This window comes from Ochotona princeps, chromosome 7, assembly GCF_030435755.1.
Source record: "Ochotona princeps isolate mOchPri1 chromosome 7, mOchPri1.hap1, whole genome shotgun sequence".
Classification (NCBI taxonomy): Eukaryota; Metazoa; Chordata; class Mammalia; order Lagomorpha; family Ochotonidae; genus Ochotona; species Ochotona princeps.
In genome coordinates this window covers 18669833-18695695 of record NC_080838.1, presented here as the reverse complement: position 1 = coordinate 18695695, position 25863 = coordinate 18669833, and the positions used below count along the sequence as shown (strand labels likewise).

General features: G+C 37.3%; 1 protein-coding gene across 1 annotated transcript in view; it reads right to left on the bottom strand.

Moving 5' to 3' along the window:
• Nucleotides 1–25863, bottom strand: part of SLC7A11 (solute carrier family 7 member 11) — a 76388-nt gene that overhangs the window by 34873 nt on the left and 15652 nt on the right. The window contains exons 4-6 of the mRNA XM_058666679.1: nt 23148–23273; nt 18499–18598; nt 13270–13314 (exon numbers count right to left, since the gene is read on the bottom strand). Coding sequence (XP_058522662.1) covers nt 13270–13314; nt 18499–18598; nt 23148–23273 — 271 coding nt within the window. The remainder of the gene's footprint in view (nt 1–13269; nt 13315–18498; nt 18599–23147; nt 23274–25863) is intronic.

Genomic DNA, 25863 nt, shown 5'->3' with positions numbered 1-25863 from the left:
TGAAATGAAATGCAGAATTACTCTTCTATTGTTGGTTTTTTGGTAGCTGATAAACCAGGGGTTGAAAAAGAAAAGTTCACAAAATTAAATATCTCACGTCAAAATTAGAAACCTGAGCCACTTGATTCCAAGTTCAGATTCATCTCCTCAATACCAGGGTGAACTGCACTGTACCTTGTGGCACCAATGTCCTCAGTGTGACTCCTGTTCTATACTGACACAAATGAATAATGGTAGGTTAACTTATTCCTATAAATAGTATCTCCAAGCCCTTATCTAGAACCTCTATGTCATCTCCAAATCCAAGGCATTTTCTTTATCTTGCTACATATGACACCTCCCCCAAGCCCCGCCAATAATATAGACCCATAGAACAGTATTTGCCACCATACATGGTTGTCTATGTATTCACAAATATAAAAAATAGAACCATGTTTCCATGAAAACATATGTGTAATATAAGCAAGAGAGGAATATCAGACAAATCCCCAATGAGGAACATTTACAAAATAGCTGATCAGAACCCCTCAAAATGTCAAAGGAATTCAGGGCAAATTCAGGAATTCAGGAAGTCTCAGGGCAAAGAGTTTTGAAGAAGTCTCACAGTCAAGAAGAAACAAAGGAGGCCTGATTCTAAAGAAAATTGTGATGTTGGAACAGAATCAGTGAAAGTTAAGGAAATGTGAATAAAGTGTGAAATTCAGTTACAAAAAAAAGGAATACAGAATTTAAAAGAATCATCTTCCCGTTTGCTTAATACCATCTCTCTTCCATTGAAATAGAGGATAAAGTTTGTCATTTTAGTTTTTAAATGACAATGCACGCACAGTATGTTGACTTATCCGTTTCCTATAAATAGTTAATCCATACCTTTGGGCCCATAGAGAGTGAAATTATGATGCTGTTTGTCAGAACTCGTGCCACATGCTTTGGAATCTTGTCCAACTTAAGCAACAGAGCAAGTATAAGAAACAATTAACTTGGGCCCGGGCACGTGGCCTAGCGGCTAAAGTCCTCACCTTGAACGCCCCAGGATCCCATATGGGCACCGGTTCTAATCCCGGCAGCTCCACTTCCCATCCAGCTCCCTGCTTGTGGCCTGGGAAAGCAGTCGAGGACGGCCCAAAGCATTGGGACCCTGCACCTGAGTGGGAGACCCGGAAGAGGTTCCTGGTTCCCGGCATAGGATCGGCACAGCACCGGCCCGTTGCGGCTCACTTGGGGAGTGAATCATCGGAGGGAAGATCTTCCTCTCTGTCTCTCCTCCTCTCTGTATATCTGACTATAATAAAATAAATAAATCTTAAAAAAAAAAGAAACAATTAACTTATCAAAGATATTGACATTCACCAAAAATACCAACTCAGTGCTATCTCTACCCCATGGTCCAACATATATCATTTGTATTTTAAATAAAATTATTGTTTTGAAATTGGGCAATAATTCATAAAAGCCATCTGAGTATGAATGTGTACTTACAGTCCCATGTTGTATACCAACTCAATAGTGTCTTTTAGGGGGAACGTAAAAATAAAATGTTGAGCTATATAACATCAGTCACTCAGATCAAGATCTTGTTTGTCAGATTTCATAAAGGCATCTCATAAACACAGTGAACCTAAAAATAGGTGCCTGCAAAAAAAGGGCAAACAGCTCATCCATTATCCAGGCGCAGTCAGCCAACAGGATGACAGACTCTACAGATATACATATATATCAGCATACATATATTGGTTTCACAAGAGAAAAACATCAGCCAAAAAATTTCATTCTGCTGTGTTGCATGAGCATATTGGTGACTGAGCGAGGTTAGATGCTATAAAATAAGGAGCAATTCCCATAATCATCTGGACCTTTTGACGATTAATAATTGAGTACTCCTATGCTCATAGCAGCACAATCAGTAATTGCAAAAACATGGAAGCAACCAAAATGCCCATCAACAGAGGATTGGATAAGAAAGCTATGGTTCATCTACTCCATGGAATACTACTCAGCTATTAAAAAAAACAAAATGCAGTTCTTTGTGGCCAAATGGGCCAAACTGGAAACCATAATGCTAAGGGAAATGAGCCAATCCCAAAAGGTTAAATACCACATGTTTGCCTTAATTTAAGATGATATGATGTTATGTATAACATGTTATGTTTTGAATGTTATATGTTGTGTATAAACTAAAATTGAAGTATAGGTGAGGTGGTCACAGAAGGTGGCTGGGAACTTGTATTTACTTTTAACATATTGGTTACTCATTACTATGTCAATTAATTCCATAATGATGTAAATTTTTGCTGATGGTATGTTGGAGCTTTCAATTGACTGGGATGATACTCTGCTGGCTCTGTCTTCAGACCAGAGAGGGTATACCTAAGAAGCCGTTGAACTTGACTGGACAATAAGATGCTGGACTCTATGTTTGGTATACGCTTGCAATGGGGGAATCTCAACTGAACTTGAGCTGTGGTTATGCAACAAGGTGGAGGAATCCACCATGGTGGGAGGGTTTAGGGAGGGGTGGGGAGAACCCAAGTATCTATGTAACTGTGTCACATAATACAATGTAATTAATGAAGTTAAATAATAAATAATTAAAAAAAATAATTGAGTACTTTGCTCATGCTGGAGAGCAACTTTTCAAGCTGATTAAGAGACCCAATGTTCATAAAACTGTTATAGTAATCCTCTAATTTTTTCAAAGTTTATGAAATATTCTAATCTTTGAAGAATATAGGTTTTGGTTGCAGATGGTATTTGTACATTACTCGTCGAGCTCATTAACGTGTTTGAATTTCATGCATTTTATACGTACAACTCATGAGAACCGCAATATAGGGATTATTACCCTCAATTTAAAAGGGTAAACAAAGAATCAGAGGCAATTTAGAGGTCAGTTGAAAGTCAAACAGCTAGCTACCAAGAGACAGGATTAGAAATTTGATTTCCTGAAGCAGCACAGTTTTCAAAACTCAGTAAGCAATTATTTTTATAATTCATAAGAGAGGAAAAAAAATCTTGTCTTCAACTTCATTTAGTTCACTTTAGGTATTTATATTGACAATACAATTTTGCTTCTGGCAATTCAAATTCAAATATTGCTCATTTTCCTAAGATCAATAGGCTGGATCAATATGTGAGTGTGACTAGAACAAAATTATTAAACACAATGACCCAGATGCATCCTCATTTTGCCCATAATGAACAGCAATGTGACATGACTCATGTCAGTGAGAATGTTAAACACTGGCCCCGCAGCAGGCCATAGATGGGTTTTAGTGGCTTAAAAAGTTTTTCACCAAATATAACCTAGAATGTAAAATGTATTTATAGATCACATTTTTTATACACTCCTCTAACTTTTAAATATGTACCTCTAAAAGGACATGAGGTTAACAAGAATATGGTTTAAGGCAACTCCAAAAATGTGATCTCCGAGTTAAGAGACAAACTGACGACCGGCTATTGCTCCTGATAATGGAAAATACTTCCTATCAGGTGATAATGGATACATAAACCCGCACATGAGCAGGCAACTGGATCAGAAGTACATATAACTTGGACTCAAACAGGAACACACACATACCAAGAAGTAGCTTATCCCACCATGCCACAAGCACCCTCTAACTCCCTCTGAGTGTTATTTAATTCCTCACATGAGGTATACCTGTTGTAATCAAGATATTTAAGCAACCTTATACATGCAACCTAAGCAACAACTTATATTTGTTTGAAATGGTCATAGCAACTAGCAGACCGATACTCATCAGAAGCAAAGCAAAAAATACTACCAACTCAGCTGAATGATATTATAGCCAGTTGCTATTCTTTTCTTAGCTGAATCATGCTATTGAATAGCATTATAGAGGACAGTTGTGCATTGATAAGAAAGTTACGGTGTAAAATAATCTCCAAGGTCATTTCCAATTCTAAAACTCTGTATATCATGCTGCTTCTGGTCTATCATTTTTGACTAAAAGGAACAGAAATTTTTGATAAACTTAAATCAACTACTGCTATTGTTCCTAAAAATTAGCTTATTATTCTAAAAATCAAAAGACAAACTTCAGAAGACTAAAATTAGAACTTAGAAACAATTAATATGGAAAGGAAGTAAAACATTCAAAAGCATTGCCCTTCAACTTTTATTTCATAAACAGTAAGAATCTTTAAAATTCAAGAAAGGGAAAAAATAAAAGCTAAATGGCTTCCACAAAGCACTTGGAGGATTAATATTTATGTTCTTTGATTGCCTCATGATAAAATACAAGCAACCCTATGATTTCTGCACTGCTTACTTGACACTTCAGCCTTCTATGAGCAAGTTGCCTGGGCTGTGTGCATTTTTATGCAAATATGAGGCAGAGAAATGCAAGAATCTTGATCTCAAGGAACACCAACCACATGTCCCATTAGTGAGAAAATTTAGACTGAGTGCAAATCAGGAAAAGCAGCGTGGTGACCTTGTTCTCTGAACACAGAATCATTAGACTCCAGCTTTTGTCTGCCTAACTGGATCAACAAGGATAATTACACTCCTAGGGCAAAACATATTTAAAAAATGATCCAGCAAAATTTATGTATATTCCCAGAAAAACATAAACTGAAATTATTGAATTTAAACCTTAATTTTCAACAATTAAAGAAAAACAGTACCACGTTTTAAGACAATTCAAATAATGCCTTCTTGGCATTAGCAGAGATGATACATTTTGTCAAAAGAAAGATCTTTATAAAATTGGATGTAAATTAAACTTCAGAACTTAATTTTATTGAGACATCATTTGTAAAGGTATTCATTCAGCAAATACTTTAATAAATTGAGTGTTTAATAATCAAGATTTTCAGGCCCAGCGGCGTGGCCTAGCAGCTAAGGTCCTCACCTTGAAAGCCCCGGGATCCCATATGGGCGCCAGTTCTAATCCCGGCAGCTCCACTTCCCATCCAGCTCCCTGCTTGTGACCTGGGAAGGCAGTCGAGGACGGCCCAAAGCTTTGGGACCCTGCACCTGCGTGGGAGACCTGGAAGAGGTTCCAGGTTCCCGGCATCGGATCGGTGCAGCATCGGCCCGTTGAGGCTCACTTGGGGAGTAAAGCATCGGATGGAAGATCTTCCTCTCTGTCTCTCCTCCTCTGTGTATATCTGACTTTCCAATAATAATAATCAAGATTTTCCTGCATAGATTTTACATCGAGATATGTTCCTATGAAATATTTTTATAACTTAAGAATATATGTTAGTTGAGTGTAACAGAAACTGGAAATGTTTTAACAACAAGGACAATATTACCTTACAATAAAACATTCACGAAATAAACTATTTCTTTAATTGGCACATACAAGTATGCTTCAAAAACTTCATGGAAAATCAAATTAAAATTTGTTTTTTGGTGCAAAATTTTGTCATAAGCCATGCAGAATTTATTGATAATTCACATTTTCTATTAACATTTAAAAATCCTACTAGGATTCCATCTTTTTTTTGCACCTGAGCAAATGTATGTTTCAAGTGAATTTTCTACCAATTTTACAGTGTCTGGTTGAAATCAAGACATTATATAAGGGAGCTTCAAGAAGCTTATGGAAAAAATTGAATTAAAGGAATTTGTATTGTGGTGCAAATTGTTACTGAAATCTATTCTTTTTCATAATAAGCATTGTCTATAAACTTTTTGAAGATGTTTCCTATACTATTTTCTAACAGCTCATAAGTTAGAACACTATAACCCACGTAAAGAGAAAAATTTCTATCTCATGAAAAGCTGCATCACTATATATTAAGAAGCAAGATAAAAGACTTTAAATTGATCATCCATGTTTTGTTATGCATTTAACTGAATACATTTGGGGAAGATTCTGCTTTTTTTCCCACTGAACTTGAGAACATATGAACATTATTATATATTTTATAAACAATAGGGTTCATTAAACAGTATAATAAAGAAGTTCAGCAGTCAATAAAGAATTAGGCCACATATGCTATGTCTGCAGGCAGGCCAGGCTGGGCTACAGCACCCACTGTCACAAGTGAGAGCTGGGTCTAGAAAATGACCCAGTAGAGGTTTAGGGGGTCTCCCCAACTGGGCCACAATGGCAGCTGGTATGAGTGGGAGATGGTGTTGGGAGTCTGCCCACTGTACCCACTGGTACTCACAGGATCTGGGGCTAGGGACCAGCCTGGTGGCGCTGCTGGGGTACCACCTCAACCCCAACCAGGTGACACACCCACATATATGTATGTGAAATAGGGCAGGTAGTGGTCCTGACTAAGATGCAGCAGTTGCCCAACAGTAAGAGAACCAGGCCTGCAGGTGGGCCAGTAGAGTGACTTGTCAGGAGTGGGTCTCCTGACCTGCAGGAGTACCTGAAATTGACAGATCCCCCAATCTCACGAGCACCCCACAGATGGTGTTTTAACCAAAGCACATATTGTGGGACTGGGCTACCTAGTTCCTGACTCCACAGGAAGGATCAAAAACATGCCCAGAGGCGCATGAAAGACAAGACAATGTCTCCTCTAAATCTAACAAAAGACCTCAAGCACATCTTCAAAGAGTGGACAGAAATGCTAGTGGCACAACACTTTGGCCAAGCTCTGGGGAAAGCACCTGAGACCATGACACTCTGAGGTAGACATGGACAAGCCATAGAACTTACAGAAAGAGACCAAGGAAGGACCCCTGTGAGGACAGATAGAATGGGTCACCCCTTATACAGTGATCATTCAAATAACACCGAGGACATTTTCTCCTCAACTGAGGCCCCTGAGGAAGCAACTAGAGACCACCCTGGTAACAAGTCTGTAAACAGGACTAGTGTGACCGCTCCCCTATCACTCCATTCTTTCCATCTTGAACTCATTTCTCCCACCATGGACCCTTTCAACCCTCGCCAATCCTATTGGTGCCCCACATGGATCTATAATACCCATCAGACCACCTCTGCAATGAACAGTAAATATTTTTTTAAAAGAAGTATAAAAACATTTTGTTTTAAAACTGAAAGGCAAAAACAAATTAACACCTAGCCTGGGTGGAAGCCAGCACCATTTGGTGCTCTGGAGAACCTGGATAGATGTAGGATGGACTAGGCTAGGTCTCTGCCCCTACTGAGCCATGTGTGAGCAGTGTCTGGGTATGAACAAGCCTTGGTTGGGCTGAAACATGCAACAGTAAGTAATAGAATGGATTGAAGGCCAGCAAGGAGGGCTGGCCCATGGACCTACTAGTATGTGCAAGATCTGGCACAGGGAGAGGTTCTGATGGAGGAGCTTGGGAAACACCGCTGTTGGGACACAGTCCCTGCAGGTGAGCACAAGAACCACGATAGGGAGCAACTCAGACCAGGCCAGAGGAAGATACCCACCAGCATACATATGGCATAGGTTAGGAGCAGACCAGGCTGAACCATTTCGCATCACCCACTGGCAAATTCGAGCACCAGAATAGAGTGTGGGTCAGGCCAGGTTCGATCGTGACACAAATCAGTGCACATTACAGAATGCTAAGGTGAGGTGAGCCATACCAGATGTGGCCTCAGCACCCAAATAGCACATGTAAAATCCAGGGAGGAAGGGGGCAATGCTGGCAGGGAAAATGTGGGCTCCCCTGATGGACAACAATTCCCAGTGGAGAGCATGAGTTGAGATGGGGGCAGATCAGACCAGACAGGACTAAAACACCTTTGGGCCTCATGTGAGCTAGATAAGAGAAAAGCCAGGTTGGGCTGACTGTTACAACTGGTACAAGCAAAATTGAGAGTGAATGAAGGTTGGTTGGGCTTTGTCACAGCATCAGCTGGCAGAGGCTGGCACTGGGGGCTAAATCTGTCAAACTGCAGAACCACCTGGATAGTTCATGATCCACGAGTTGGAGTGGCCTAGTAGGGAAATAGTGGGCACCTCCCTCTGGGGTTACCACTCCCACTGGAGAGCACAAAAACCAGGACAGGGGCAGGAGTGGCTAGACAGAAGGTAATCCACCAGTATGTGTGGGGGCTGGATAGTTTTGCTGATTTGGTTGAACTAGGCTTCAATGCCCATTGACATGTATGAGAGCTAAATGGGATGTGGGACAGACTGAACAAGTCTGTGGTACATTGTGGCAAGCATAGAAACCAGGGTAGGGGGCAGCCTGGTGGGAGTTATGGGGAGTTGCCCCGATTAGGTAGAAGCTCCCACTGGTTTGCATGAGGACCACGTATGAAGTGGGCAGAATCAGGCTGGACTGCAACACCCATGTGTTTGCATGGAAGACAGGGCTGGAAACAGAACTGACCCAGCAGTTGCAACAACCAGCATGTGCATAAGCTGATTGTGACGAAGGATGGTTCCGGACCCTGTACTGGCAAGCACACACAAGGATCAGGTCTGGGATCACCTCAAAGTTTCTGTGTAGATCCCTCCAACTGAACTGCTGATCTCATAACTGCAACCATGAAGAGACTATCAGCCAGTGGATTCTGAAGAGATTCATTGTTCTTGGAGTGGCAACATTGGCAGCAATTCAAAACTGTCGTTCCATTAAAATTGCTTGAGCAGGACCCTCGGAGCATGCCTCTCCTCAGGGACCTGGGATGGTGGGAGGCTGGGTGCTGCTTCTCCCTTTGTTTCTCCCCTAACCCCAGATACAGGGGGAAAATGATGATATTAGTGTGGAAACAATGGTATTACCTACTTTCCTGTAGTCCTTGTGCCTTTGTACCCTAATCACCTAAGTAAGATTATTAAAAAAAAAAAAAAAAAACAACTGAAAAGCAAAAACAAATTAACCTTTAAAAAATGATGCACTTAACTCATTCAGTTATTTTAAAATTTGAATAAGTATAAGTTTACCTAATTAAAACACACACACACAAATATACAGAGAATATATAAGACTACAATATCTGAACTGAATGCAAATCACCTGATTATTTGGGGCCATATATGGACCAGTCCAATCAATCACATTGCTTTGGAAATCTCTAAGTATTTTTCCTAAACCCAGTTTCTCTTCTAAGTTATCATTGATACTCAGTGTCATGACTTTGAGGCATCAATTAATATAAATTGGAGGCTGGAAGAGTATTAATTAATGATGACACTCTGATTATTTAAACCTTCTATTAAAGTTGATGATTCAGAGCATGTTGATAGCCTGTTCTTCAAAAATGACTGATGATATCAAGCCTTACTGACTTTCTGTAAGTCTACTATTTCCAACTCTTTTGAACAGAAGGAATAAATGAAGTGAGAAGAACACTGGAACAAATCTAATAGACAAACTGACTAATCTCGGACCTTCAAGGTCAAAGCAAAGCAATTCATTTCTTGGCTTTCATCAACACAAGACATGATTTATCAATCTAAGCACAGGATTACAAACATTATACATCTCAATGATAGGTTCTTTGCACTGTAGAACTTTTTAAACAATGACAGATTGCACAGTTCCCACAAAAGTAATGTCACAAGGCAAAACTCATTATATTTGCAAAAAAAAAAAAAACCCTTTGAGTTCTCAAAACAAATGCGTATGTTATCAGCCATTATAACTACACACAAAAAAATAACATTTTAAATTCAGGCCTTTGAGGGTCTATCACCTTCATGGTCCAAAAATGTAAACACTTTTCCCTAACAATACTATTCTTTCTTTAATATATTAAGAAATGGAGTCAGCTATCACATGATGAATGCTTATTAAACACAATCTTCTTATGTTACTATAAATGTTCAATATAAATGAATGAATTGGAAAGTTGCTTCTTCCAGATATCCAAAATGATTTTTGGAAAAGAAAACATAAGAAAGATCATGTTCAAATTTCTTAACATTATAAATGTAACCACTTCAGCAGAAATTTTGTACGTTTGTCTCTGATTTATTACAACACTTAAGGATCTGTTCTATAACCTGTGATTATGTTAGCAGATCAAATTATTTTTCAGAGTAGCTTTAGGTAGTATGAAAGATTTTTTTTTCAATGAAAGTATATGGAGGCTAATGTTATGGCATAGTGGGCAAAGTTCCTGCCTCTGATGCCAGGATCCCATCTGGGCACTATTTTGTGTCCCTCTTGCTCTGCTTCTGCTCCAGGTGTCTGTGATGGCCAGGGAAAAGCAAGGGAAAGTGCCACTTCAACCCACATGAGAGTTCTGGAGGATGCTCCTGGCTCCTGGCTCCTGACTTCAGCTGGCCCAGTCCTGGCCACTACAGCCTTCTAAGAGTTAGCCAGTAGATGGAAGATAACTCTGTCTCTCCCTCTCTGGAATTCTGACTTTCAAATAAGTAAATAGACATTTATAAACCTGAAATTACATGTGAGTGGTAGTCAATACAGATGATGAAAACTTTTTACTGTTTGCATTTTACATATTGTAGGTCACATTGTTATTTTCTACTATCCAAATTAACATCCACCTTTCCGATTAGGTCACAATTTTAGAAAAGTTGTATTACTTAAGTGGAGGAGGAGAGTAAAAGATATTGTATGTTTGTCTAACAATCATTTCACCAGCTGCCAGCAAGTTGCATGTCACAGCACACCTAGACACATACACCTGTGACTAATTGGAAAATACATTTTTCTTGGCACATCACAAAGGAGATGCAATCATAATTACTCTCCCATATATTGGAGGTATTTTGGAACTGTGTATTTTGGAGGCATGTCTACCTACAGAATAATACACACCGTACATCTAAAATAAAGGCACATAATTTTGCCATTTGTTCTTGATATTCAGTGATTCAAATTTCCTAAGGCATTTTTTGTATTTAGCAAATAAAAATCAGCTTGGAATTAGCCTGGGTGATGATCAACATTAAATAAATTGGCATTGAAAAACTTAAGACATTGATAAAACTGCTCAAAGCCCTAACTTTTGTTTGATTTAAATATGCATAATAATATTAACTTTTACATGGAGGAGTTTTTGTGGCTTTTCCATATTTTAATTTTGAAGAGATAAATGTGTTGGTAAGTTTTACACAGTATCCCCCATGGACAACTAAATATTTGAATATCTACAGTGAAAGAACAAAAATACATCAGAGATTTCTTTCTTCACCCAATGTATTAGCAGTCACTCATGACATTGATCTCAAAAGTCTAGAGAGTCGTAAGCTTTCCTGAGAAGTTCCTTACTTTAGGATTTTAAATGATATGCTGTACTCATATACCACAGATATATTTAATGAAGTGTGCAGAATCAATATTTCTAAAAATTAAACATTTTTCATCCAATATCACAAGTGATGATGTTACTATCAATAATTACATTTTTATTATTATAAAGTGCTTACATGTAATGCTTCTTATATTTAAAGTGAAGCATTATTTTCTCCAGATATAAAACTTCAATGAAGTCTGTATACAAGAATAAAAGAGATCATAAAGTACACATTAACTTCAGCACTGGAGGCTTAAGAATATAGGCTTCAATATCTCTAATAAATACTCAGATTTCTTTCTATAGCACTGAAAAGATAATTGCCTAGGACACTGAAACCTAGAAAACACCATTTGTAAATAACGTTTTACCTTGGATACAATAGAGATAACAGTGATCAAATAGAAAGTGACAATAACGGCTCTAAGTGTTTTATACTTATTGGTTTAATGCAATCCATTTCAGCTATGTGCTGCTATTATTATTTTTCCTTTTTGAGATAAGGAAATTTGTTAACTACAGATAAAAATCACTGAATCAATCCATCACCATCACATTTTTAAATTCTCAACATTTTTAAACCCTGAATCATTGTGACTATATTAATGTGCAAAACTATGGCCTTCAATTTAGGAAAGGGAGACCGGCATGGAAAATAATCTGTGATTCACATGTCACTCTGCTAGCATTAACCAGAAATTCAGGTTGGGCTATAATGATATAACACAGTAACTACACTTGAATTGTTCAACAGTACTAACACAGAAATGTCTATATATCTACATTACTGGTGTAACATGTAATAAATGTAATAAATGAAAATAAATGTTATGGGTCGAGATCATTTCCAAGTAATAACAATGATTTAAAAAATTTCTAACAGCACTAGTTCCTAACAAATATTTGTTCTCTACCTATAATTCCAATTACAAACATATTTTCACATATTATATTGCATGTCAATTTGAATAACTATTACATCAGACACTAAGACATCATTTTAAACAGTTGCTGGCTTGTATATTCTAAACCCCAACAAGCTGGTATTCAGCCAGATCTAATCAGCTGACTATTTTCCAATACACCTGGTGCCAGAATGTCTTAGTCTATTTTACTTTGAAGTGTCAAGAGTTAGGCATAATCTCTGATGTTCAGGTAGTTCACATTGATTCATGTTCTTTTGGACTGTTTCTTTTCTCTTTCCTTTTCTCCCTTTTTCTGTCCTTCCTTCTCACTGTCCCCCAAAACATTTCATTTGAAACACTATTATAGCACTATGTCCTTAAATAGGCTTAAAACATCTTCTCCTTTCTTTTTTTGCTAAAGTGTATAACCAACAATAATGTAATCACAATGTTATATTTATTTGTTTATACATTGAACTCATCGACTAGACACCAAAATAATTGAAGACAAACTTTGTTTATCATGTAAGATGCTTCTGGCACAATTGTTAGAATACAGAAGTGAATTGAATTAAATAGCTTTATAATCTGTTTTAATCTATACTTCTTTATATTCTGTCCTATCACATTACTCTTCTTTACAAAATCAAGCATTTTGTTTAGGCATAAATTAATTTAATTTTCTAAGTTAATATATTTCAGAATCATTATGAAAATACAATCAAATAATCCAATTAGCAAGTTATTCTTTAAGGGAAAAAAAAGAAAAATGATTTAGCTTCAAAAACATACAAGTTCCAGAATATTCTGTAAGTATTTTTAGGTTCTTAGGATTAACTACTTATAGATTATGTCAATACTTGAATTAATTATGAAAAAATAATTTATAAGAAACATTAAACTAATTGAGTTTCATCTACATTTATAGGATCCCAGGCTAAGCTTTACATATATGTGTATACATGAAAGTTGGACTAAAACATGAGTATTCTTTTTATGCTTTCTGGTTATCAGCACTTTGGTAATAAACATGGACTATATAAGCAACATGTCCATATGTTTTACACCATACCGGACAGTTTTCACTGCAGTAGTGAATAACTATAATGATATTACATTTGAATACCCCACACTGAATTCCTTCTTTAGATCTACTTTTTCAACTGTGTATGTTAAGTATTTTTTGCAAAAATTACCGAGTAAGTGTGGCTACTTACTTCTCTGGGTTTTCTACTTCTTCAGTGACAAAATTTAGATAAAACCTAAAAATATAAAATGAATCGCAAACTATTAGTATATTTTATTATGGAAGTACAAAGTTACAAATTTTAAGTAGTTAAAATTCAATGCAGAATCATGAAAATTTCATTTAAAATTTTCGGTGTGAAGAAAGTCTTCAACAATCCAAACCCCCATCAATCATTGTGATATTAAACCACAGTTGTCAGATGCTTACTGTGTGTCAGACACTAGGACTATGAGAATAACAAGTCCATAGACTCTCCTCAAGGAGCTAAAAGTCCACACACTTGCCCACATAAAAGTGTGAGCACAGAACTGTCTCAGAGGGGTCGTGCCAGGAATACAAGCAGCAAGTTGGAATTCTCTGGGACAAAAATGGCCAAGGGAGTGGGAACAAAATGTAAATGCAGGATGATCCATGATCCATGATTCTTGAGCATTCAGATTTTAGTGGCAGAACCAACTCAATCAAAGCCTACAGTGCAGTATGGCAGCAGCATTTCTCAGCTTCAGGAAACTGTTAATGGCTTCCTAGTTATAAACACAGAATACAAACAGCAAGCAAAACAGCATAAAAATACTGCATTGTACTTTTCAAAATTGCTAAAAAGATACATTTTCAATGTTCTTGCCACGAAGAGCAAGAAATATTTGAGATGACACATATGTGTGTGTATCAGTTAGTTTGACTTAATTATTTCATATTTTATTTATGAGTCATCATGGGTCACAAAATACACTGTGATTTGACAACTTAAACAGTATAACATTTTTAAAATGTAATGAGTTTTGGCTTTGCACCTCATTCTTTGAAAGAATTTTTTTTCTAGAGTGTATCCCAAGTAACTTCATGTCATAAATGAAAATGTGATCATTTCTGTATTTTTTTCTTGTATATGCAGGTACTTTGTTATTCATTAAATCACAATTAGGCAATAAAAGCTCCAGAAATTTTCAACATGTCCTTTATATGGAACACTTCTGGGAATTTTATGTGACAAGAAGCATTCTAGGCCTCAAATTCCATGGGATAGCAAACGTTGTCCTAAAATCAAAATAATACAAAAATTCACAAGCCTATCTTTCATTTTGTTGCTATACTAGTCCCGTCTGGCAGCCTCAACTTTGTTCAACTTTAAGGACCCACTGAAGCCTCTTTTAAGATCCCTGTAATTTTCTCTTAAGTTTCCATGATGTGAAACATTGAGGGCGACTTCATCTTCAAAATACATTTGCGGATACTCAGCTCATGAAAATGAGAAAACTAACATCATGAACAAGAGCTAAACACATAAAAACAAAGACCTTACAACCTCCTCATTTCACATATTTTGGGAATTCTAACAAAGTAAATTTCAATATATGTATTTGTGTAACTATTTTCTAGAAGGTAGCATAACCTTTTATATAGATTCACAGGGGAGTAGTTGTATGGAAATAACTTCTCTACAGTTTAACGAAATGGGTGGAATGTTAATCCACACAATTGTAAGACATTAAAGCATGTCACATCCTCAGATTCAGATAAGAAAACCTGTCTTTTTCTGTCTTCATAAAAGCTTTATCTCAATTCACAAATATGCAATTGATGCTGAAGGTGAAGGTGGCCATAATTTTAAGGACTGTGATTTAGGCAAAACATTTCAATAAAATTGGAAAACAATACCAATAAAGATATCTAAAATGTTAGCAGACAAGAATTTTTTTTAATGACTAGAAACTAAAGTTTCTAAAAACAGAGATTGTAGTTGTACAAGGAGAGCAAACAACCATCATTATTTTTATCTGGAATATGCACTGTGAGAGAAATGTGTTATAACCCTGAGACAAAGGGAAGTACTAGAAGAAAAGGATAAAAAAATCACATGCACTAAGAAATATAAGGGTGCTTCAGTAAGTTTGCATAATAAGTCAAATTAAAAAATATGCATTTTGGAGCAAAAAATAAATAAATATAATCCAGGCACATTTTATCATGTATTTGTGTGTGTGTGTATGTGTGTGTGTGAACTGATTGAAGACTCCTTGTATTTCTATGCTTCTCTTTTCCAAAATAGCCAGTTCTTTCATAAGAGTTCATTTAGAAACTGTTGTCTTCCAACAATGTTAAAGCAAGAAAGGAAATATGTGCATGAAGAAAGGACACAATTTCAAATATTTCCCTTTGCTCCAGAGAACAGAGCAAAGGAAAGGGTTTGGGGCTGGCTGGGGAAAGGAAGGAGAAAGCTTCTTATTTTAGTCCAAACATTAAGATCCTGTGGGAAATACACCTTTACGATCTTCTAGTCTCTAGCAATGAGTCCGTAGCACTGTCTTTGGTGTACATCTCCGTAAGGCCTCTGGAGAACGGCCACAGGCTCTATTGTTCCAGCTTTTCCATGATTGTACATAAAAGGCACCGGGATGCTGGCAATACATCCCAATACCAGACTATGTGACTTATTTTTAAAAGAAGTTTATTCTTTATATTAGATTTGACACAATGGTGCAAAATAATCCCAGCAGGTGCTTTAGAAAGACAAAATCCATTGAGGATATGATTTAAAAAAGGAGGGAAAAAAAAACACTAAAGAACTATTTTCTATCACACAGTTCAAATAAATAAACAAACAAACAAAAATCTCTCCAAGCAATATTTAGCTTTGGATCAGTATAAGGGGCTGAAATTGGTTGTGCTCCCTAGGGCCAGTGGGGGAATGGTGTATGGATTTCTCTTAATGCAGACATTGGTGATAGATAATGTTAAAGTTGTCCTGACACACTCTGTGACCTGGCTTTATTAATGATTTCTTTCCCCTTAATCATGTTTCAGTGAAAGAGTTTTCATCATTCTAGAAGGGTTTTGTGCTCCTCAGAGCCAAAAACTTTCTCTGTTCCCAAGGCTTGCTGGTGTCTTTTTCTGAGGAGTTGAATGGCTCTTGGGCATGGTCTCCAGGACAACAGTGGTCTTGCCACTTTCACTTACAGGCAAACTGGCAAGGCAGCAAGTTCTGATGAGAGGCTCTGCCTCACAGCTATAATATTTGCAAAGACTCTGCATTTATTATTATTATTATTATTATTATTATTATTATTATTATTACCATTTTGTTGAATATTGTCCCCAGCAGCTCTGGGAATATAGGCTCTTTTGCAAGTCTCCATTTAGAATTCTAAAATCCGATCTTTCAGTTAAATGGTGAAAGACAGCGAAGTCAGAAAAACAAAGATAACATTAAGAAAGTGAATAAATGCTCCTTTCCTTGGGAATTCTGTTATCGTTCCTCTTGTTTAATTTACAGCCAGATAATATCTTTTCTGGAACTCCAAAGCAACTGACTACCTTTTCTAAACACAGTTTTCTTTTTCTAAAACCAATGACCATAGATTAACAACCAGATTATTTTCTCTTCCTCACAAAGCTGCATTCAGGTAGCACAACAACCTGTTCTGAAATCACACCTACTTTTCTGTCTTCCTCAAATGTCAGTTGTATCCAATAACCTTCCATTAAAATATCCATTAAAATCGTATGTATGCTCCAATACTGTGATTGAACTTTCAAGAATGTAAGAAAATCAATGGTTTCCTGATTCTTAAAGTAGGGAGTACACTAGAGGATTATAAGGATAAATGTATAAATAAAGGTTCATAAAAACTCCTTTTAACTTGTATGCAGAATAACATTTGGAGTTCAGCATCAATAAAATTTGGTAAGAGAATTCAAAATGAGTATTCTTCATGCTCCAAGAAATCTATCAGTCCTCAAAAGCCTACGGAAGTGGAGCCAGCTTGTTCTACTTTAATAAAACAAGTGACCTGAATATTCAGTGCTAAGCAGCAGAGGAGTGAGGAGGTTAAAAATATTTTAAGATTCCGTGGGAACAGATGTATGGTACTTGCAGGCAAACGAGACTTCATTCAACAGAATTAATCAAATCTCCCTTGTGACTATCTCCACATTCCACATTCCTGAGTTGAATATTACTGGGCTCCCCAGGTTTGGCTGTCACTTAAAGCTTTTGCTGCCTCCCACTTTCCTCTGCGTTTCCCAGTGACCCTCCTGCAGCTTGGCTGCTGTCCCAGGGCCTGCAGCTCTGATCCCCACTGAACAGCCGCAGAGAAGTTGATTGTGCATCTCACCCTGTAATCGCACTTGGTTCTTTTCTCTGTCCAGCACCACATTGTGCTTTGGAGAAAAGTAAAAAGACTTCAAAGTACTAAGTGGTTCAAAACTAATGCTTACACACAATGGCTAACAAAATATTCTGGGAATATATAAACATGTTTCAATTGTCTCCTTTGAGCCACACATTTCTAACAGCTTTCAAACATATTTCATTTCAAAGCCATGTTAAAATGTTAAGTTCCCATAACCTCCTGGGTTTATTCTGATGCTATATTTTCACAATTCAATGAGATTAATAGGTGCACATTCCATTTATTATGAAGTACATCTTTATGTTCCATACAGTGATTGGGAGTGCCTAAAAACTTTACAAAGAAAAACATGAAATTATATGCCCATATTGAAAGTATATTTACATAATTCTTGAGCTAGTACAGTTTACTGATATAACGCTGAAACTCATAGAACATTCTTCCAGCTGAAGCTGCATAAGTAATTAAAAGAAATGTTGTTTTTATTTTTTCCAAAACAATTCATGTTAATCTTTTTTTAAACTCATGTTAATCTTACTTCAATGATTTTGATGCTTGAATCAAACTTCTGAATCTGGTAGGCTTTCTTGCCACAGTCACTTCAATTAAATCTTATTAGGTCTATAAAATTTAGTCAGAAATTGATCATTTCCATTCAAGTATCTGAATATGGTAAAGTATAAACAGAGTTCTAATGCCTCAATCTACAGAGTGAACGAACACCTTCAATAGATGTGTCATGAAAGAAATACATCCAAAGCCTTTAATTTTTAATCATCTCTGATGCTTATCTGGGTTTTAGATGTGGTCAATATTTCTAAGACCTTATCAAGTCCTTTTAAAATGCAAAATGTTTCCATACCTAAGACTGGAAACCTGGGTTGCTGGTCCTAAGTCATGTGCACATAATTAGCCTCGTGGAATAATTTAAACCATATTTCTCCTTTTCGAGTCTAGTATCTGAAAATGGATGGTAGCTCTACATTTGTACATGCTTTACACTTAAAGAACCGGAAGAAATTCCTGAAGCATACCAATGAGCCCAATTTCATATAATAACTTACCAGCCAGCATATGCATACATTCCGTAATAAAAAGCCAGGGGCAGCCCCATCAGACTCGCATCTCTCCCTGAAAAGGCATCTTTAAAGTGCTGTGTTTGACCTGCAGTTACAATTGAAACATTTTAGAGATACCCAAAGAAATAACTATTGTTTTTATGCTTTAATCATAAGCAGGGGTGATAGGGAGTGACAGGAAATGAACATTTTAATTTTGATTTATTGCTTTATCCATTGTCAACATTATCTGTTAATACTATATCCACTCTATAGAAGGAGTCTCAAAACTGTGTTAGCCACCACAAATGTTATTTCACATCTCTCTTTCAAGGGGTACAGCTGTTGCCTGCAATAGCTCTATCCCATATGGTAGCTGCTCTACTCCCAGTCCAGCTCCCTGCCAATGAGCATGGGGAAACCGCAGCAAGCATCGCAAGTATTTAGACTTCTACCACGCGTATGGGAGACCTGGAAGAAACTCCTAACTCCTGGCTTCAGCCTGTCCCAGCCCAGTCTTTGTCACCACAGGGGTTAAGCCAGCAAATGGAAGAATGCTTTTCTCTCTCTTTCTCTCTCTCTCGCTCTCTCCATGTCTCCCTTTCTCCCTCTCTGCTCCTCTTCACCCTCTCCCTCTCCATCTGTGTTTAAGATTGGCTTTTGAATACATAAGTAAGTTTTTTTTCCTATTGCCGCCATGAAAACATAAATAAATCTTTAAAACTAAAAGGTTTTCTATAAACTGTAAATTTGGGGAGCGTGACAGAATCCTTAAATGTGAAGCTATGGGGCAACATTGTGTTATAGCAGCACTGGCATCCATGTTGTCACTGATTCATATCTTAGAAGCTTCACCTTGATGCAGTTTCCTTCTAGTGCTGGGAAAAGCAGAGGACTAGGACTCAGGTGTTCAGGCCCCTGCTCCCCATGTGGAAGACCTAATGAAATTCTTGACTTCTGACCTCAGCCTGGCCCAGTCCTAGCCATTGACGCCGTCTAGGGAATTACATGGACGACAGAAAAACTCTCTCACTCTATAACTCTGACAAACACATTATCACAATTTTACTTAAAAAGATGTGATAAAGTTAGAAATGTTGTATTTGCTAAAAACACTCTGTATCCTTACAGAAAGAAAATATAAATGCTGAAATTGAGATATATATTTTTTAAGAATCTTTCATCATGACCTGTGATCTCCTTGGCCTAAAAGGATCAGAGTCCAAACACAAATAATCAAGAAGTGAAACTTGTTCAACAGTGGCTGAAATCCTCATCTTGCATGCACCAGGATCCCATATGGATACCAGTTCTAATCCCAGCAGCTCCACTTCCCATCCAGCTCCCTGCTTGTGGCCTGGGAAAGTAGTGGAGGATGGTCCAAAGCTTTGGGACCTTGCACCTGCGTGGGAGACCGGGAAGAAGCTCCTGGCTCCTGGCTTCAGATTGGCTCATTTCCAGCCATTGCAGCTGCGTGGGGAGTGAATCAGCTGATGGAAGATCTTCCTTTCTGTCTCTCCTCCTCTCTGCATATCTGCCTTTCCAATAAAAATATATAAATCTTTAAAAAAAAGTGGCCGCAACAACAGATCTTCAAAAGTGACATTTAGATAACATGGCAAAAAAAAAAAAGGTTTTCATTTCAAAACTGAGTATTTTGGCTGTATAACAGAGGTCTCATGCAAATTAAAGTCTTAATGCTCAAAGAAAGTTCAACACATTCTCTAAGTAAATACATAGCACCTAACTATTTTCACTATCTGATTAGAGTGGAATAAACACACAATTTGTATCTGCAACATCTCTTTCCAGCGTTTTAGATTAATGTGAGATATCTGTTATTTCAATAGAATCTAAGGAAATTTTTTTAATATTTGTATTTCTTTGAAAGGCAGAGAGAGAGAGAAAGGAGAGAAAGAGAGAGAGAAAGGAGAGAGAGAGAGAGAGACCTTCCATGTGTTGATTTATTACCCAAATGCCCACAGCAGCTCACTGGGACCAAAGCCAGAAGCTCAGAACTAAGTTCAGGCTGCCCATGTGGGTGGCAAGAATCCAAATGCCTGCTGCCTCCAGCCCGCCTCAGCAGGAAGCTGGAACTGAAACTGGAGTTGGGACTCAGGTACAGGTATTCCGATGCAGGCATCTAAAACGTCATTCCAAATACTCCAGGGAAATCATGATTCTTGCAGTAATACAGTAAACACACCCATGAAAAAGCTCTTGAGAATATTAGAATTCATTCTAAATATACTAACATTCTCAGGGAATTTTTCTCTTGATTGAGATCTGTGGAGAATCCTGGTCACATTAAGCACTGATATTATGAATGCTAATTATCATGTTCTTATAATGCCAAAAAATCCTGGAGATGTATCATGACCTCTCTTCTGAAGGAATTTTTATGACAGTAGCAGTTGGGCAGCCAAACCCTGACTCCCACACATAATAAATAAGTGGTAAAAATTGACTCTAGTCTGTGATGACACTTATGAGTTATATTACACTAAAGAAGAGAAAAAGAAAAAAAAAAAGAAAAAGAGGGAGAGAGCAAGGTAGAAGCAAGGAAAGAAGAAAAGTAGAAAACATTTTCTGTTTCCAAGAAATAGGATATCAAAACTTTCGAAATCTAAACTGGGATTAAGGACAGCCAGTGAGTCAGAAGTTTCTGCACTTTCAAATTCTTAGAAATTCTTTATAGAAGACAAAATAGTGAGTCCAGAAAAGAAAGCACTATTAAGACTGATTATTTTGCCAGCATTCCTAGTGAATAAGATAGAATGCAAGCCAGCCAGTTCAATGGAAGCCAAGACGAATTAAAACAGCAAACTCAGGTCTCTCCTTCAAAGCTCTAGTGTTTCGAACCATTGTGCTTACTCTGAGCTGGTTGAGGTTGCTGGGTTGGATGAAAGCCCCTAACATCTCCCCCAAGGTTTATTAAATGGACCACAGCTGCTCCCTTTCCCCAGCTACAGCGAGAATGATCTTTCAGTGTTTGTTACTGCTTACTGTCTCTACCAATGGTGATTACTATGCTGATCTTTGGCATTTCCTTTTGCCATGTGTAATTCTTCTCACGCAACATCATTAAATTTCCCTATAAATTCCTTTAGTTGGAACAGACACTGTCAATGAAACACTGATACTTAACATGAGCTATACATCATGCCTTTAGAATTGCTTCACACTTTCCCATATCCTACTGTAGCACCTACTACCAATTGAGCAACTCATGTGGACCTCTTTCTATGCCAACAGTTTTTATTGAATCCAAACAGTTACATGTGTCTTCTTCCCTAAAACAATTAAAATCCTTTAAAAAAATCACCCAACAATTTCTTTTTATTAAATAGTATACTCTAAGTTCAGTAATTCCAGCTAATGCTATATTCCTATAGGAAAATAAATGCTACCTTAAAAATAATATAATATCGGGCCCGGTGGCGTAGCCTAGCGGCTAAAGTCCTCGCCTTGAACGCACCCAGAATCCCACATGGGCGCCGGTTCTAATCCCGGCTGCTCCACTTCCCATCCAGCTCCCTGCTTGTGGTCTGGGAAAGCAGTCCAGGACGGCCCAATGCATTGGGACCCTGCACCCGCGTGGGAGACCCGGAAAGAAGTTCCTGGTTCCCGGCTTCGGATCAGCGCAGCACCGGCCATTACGGCTCACTTGGGGAGCGAATCATCGGACGGAAGATCTTCCTCTCTGTCTCTCCTCCTCTCTGTATATCTGACTTTGTAAAAAAATAAATAAATCCTAAAAAAAAAATTAAAAAATAATAATATACTAGGACTCCCATTTTTTACAATTATTTTTATTTATTGCAACTACTTCACTTTACAACTCTTGTATTATATTATGCAGTACTTAAGAACACTATCCTCTTACTCACTTCAGTTCTAATAATGCTAGCTGCAAGCACTGTGATCCCATATGGCCACCTGTTTGTGTCCTGGCTGCTCGAATTCCCAACCAACTCCCTGCTAGTGGCCTGGGAAAGCAGTGGAGGCTAGTCCAAATTCTTGGAACGCTCCACCCATGTGGAAGAACTGGAAGAAGCGCCTGGCTTTTGGCTCCTGGCTCCTGGCTCCTGGCTTTGTATGGGCTCAGCTCCGGCCCTGTTGTGGCCAAGTGGAAAGTGAACTAGTGCATTGACAATCTTTCTCTGTCTCTCCTTCTCTCCATAAATATGCCTTTGCAAAAAATACATAATAAACCTTAAGAAGAGGAATACTACCCTCTAGATAAAAGAACTAAAAACCATATAATATAGAAATGGTCATCTTTTAGCAATAGTTTTAAGACATAGTACTTAAAATACGTTAAAGTAGAAATAAAAGGACAAATTTTTTAGCTAAAACCAAATGAGAGATTTTTTTTCTCAGTTTGAATTTTCACTCCAAGACTTCCTACCAAGAGAATTCACTAATGCCTTATTTTGTTGCTTGGCCCAGTCTTAAACATTTTGCTGCCATTCAACTATAAATACCAAATCATCCCTAATGTAGCAGCCTTTCATATCAATTAGATGACAGTAGAGTTTAAGTTCTACAAGCAGAGACTAATTAAGGATTCTGCTAGTACAAGCAAAAGTTAATGTTATAAGAGACCAAAAGCAGATACGTGTTTTAAAAATCATTTACTTTTCAGTCCATACCTTTAATTAACTGCATAACTCCAGGGACTATAATTATCAGAATTGCTGTGAGCTTGCAAAAGGTTAGAAAAATCTGGATTCGGGCACTCCAGCTGACACTCACGCTATTTAGGACCATCACTGCAGCTGCAAACAAACAGAAGAAGTTACAAAGGCAAATTCTCATAGACATGAGGACATCTTGTGTCCTGGTCAAACAAGCACAGCCTGCGAGCCAGCATTATTACCGTTTAGAAACACAGAATCACAGGCCCTGTCCCAGACCTAATGAATGAAAATCTCACTTCAACAAAACATCCTGGTGATGTTCATTCAGTTTGAGAAGCTTGGATGAAGCTTCTAGGCAATGAGAATTTCTCTTGTGTTTCTTGTAGATGTCAGTAGAATGATTGTGTTTTGTAGTACTCTAACAATCACAAATCTATCTTCAACAAATCCTGAAGCTAAGATACCATGCAAGTTGATGACTGAGTTTGACACATTAGCTTGATATGACACCTCAATAATAGGACACGTTGTATGAACCACTGTCAAGACATGAAACAAAGAGGAGAGTTGGCAAGGATTTTATTTTCCATCCTCAGATCTAACCTTACCCAGCACTTTCCTTGTTAGTTTTCTTCCCTGCTTCCTAATGAGTACATCAAAGGGTGACTTTTAGTCCACCCTACAAGTGTACAGTTAATTAGACTGTCTACAGTTTCCCAAGCAGTAATTATTACTCACCCTCCCTGTCTTGTGCACCATGAAAACCTTGAGGCTAGAACAAAGGTTATTCATTTATATATTGCTAGTATCTGAATCATACTAAGTAGGCAATTGACACATTTTGTTGAATGATGGAATGCACTGTATTCTCAAAAAAAAAAAAAAGGCATGAAAGAGTATAGTGTAAGATTTTCCTCTTCTTTCTCCTGGGATGACTGAGTCTATTCCAGATAGCAGATTACAATCTTGTGCTTTTCCCAAAACCTTATGCTTAACTATATCCCTAATACCCGACTACACCAAAAAACATTCTATCACATTCCTGACAATGTAGATATTATCCATAATATTTATTTTTATTAAAGAGTTATTTTCTCCAAATATTAAAATTATGTAAAATAATTTCTCAGGATATGAAACTAAACACAGAATTTTTATAATTCAAATTGCAATCTTAGGTTTTCCCTGCATGCTGTAGTAACAGCTGTCAGTATTATTTCCATTGCCTGATAAAATCAATAGTTCATTTTGCCATTTAAAAACCAGCACAGAGGTGGGCATTTCCATTGCTTGGAATGCCTGGATTCCAGTCTCAGCCTCACCCCTTATTTCAACTTCCTGTGGAGGCACAAACTCTGGAGCAACTGGCGATGACTCAGATGGCTGCTTTCCTGCCATCCGTGGGAGAGACCCAGACTGTGCTAGATCCCTCACACTGATCCAGATCCAACTGGTAAGGGCGTTGTAGAGGGTGAACCAGCAGATGGAAAACTTCTCTCTCCAGTAAATAAATGTTATGAACTCATAAAACAAAACAGAAAAAATTTTAAATGAACCCATACCCCTAAAGGAAACTTGATTAAGATCTACCCTTTTAATAAATCACAGACATTTAAAATGAAAATGCAGTAAAATAATTATTACATGAAAGGATGTTCACAAGATATTACTGATCAATATAACAGATTACAGAGATGGATGGGTGAATGGATGGATGGATGGTTCCATAGACAGACAGACACAAAGAGAGAAAGAGTAAAGATATAAAAGTCCATCAAATCAAATGTCTATGGATGACAGAATACCAACTTTCCACTTTTTATATTTATTTTTCTGTTCTATTTAGGTAAATTTTACAATGAATATATTGTATTTTACTGATATTGTTGGCAACATGGAATTCTTTTCCTCTTTCATTCATTTTATTCTTTCACAAATGAATTGACTATATGACATCATAATTGTAGAAAATAGGTTAAGTGAATCACATACTTGCAATTTGCTTGTTATAAACAAAAATTAGGTAAGCTAATTAAATGAAGCAGTGAATATGTTAACTAAATTGATTGTGTTCATCATTTCACAAAATATATGCATATCATCACATAATACACTTTAAAGTAACATGATTTTATTTGTCAAATATGCCTCCATATGCTGATGGTTTTAAAAACAAACAAAGCAATATAGAAAATTTCACTTTTACAAAGGCCAAAGATGCAAAACTAAAGGGTCAGAAGATCCCATGTGAAGGCAAATAAAGGGTTACTAATTAGAAATATTTTGAACAGATCATGGTGGAAACTATTAGACAGTCAAAAAGCTTGATGAGCCACCGGAGAGGCGAAAACAGTATGAAAAGCACATAGGTCCACTGTCAATAATGAAGTCTGCTACTTATCAAGAATGAAAAATAAAACAAAATTATTATCTCTCTCCAATCCAAAGCACTTTACGTTGAAAATAATTTAGGGCAACTCTGCCGCACTCTTCATCACCCAGTGACTCCGTTTTGTGTGCAAAAGACTATGATAAATGACACATCCTGAGAAATAATTTTTTTTAATTAAGGAGGTTCAACTTTGACAGGAAAGTGAAAAAAATCATCTCATGTTCTCACTAGGAATAAAAGAGCACTGTTTACATCCGAATAGAGTTTTTAAAACCCAAAGCAGTCTCTACTTTTGAAAGTTCTGACAACAGCAAAGATTTGTTATAGAGAGAGGAA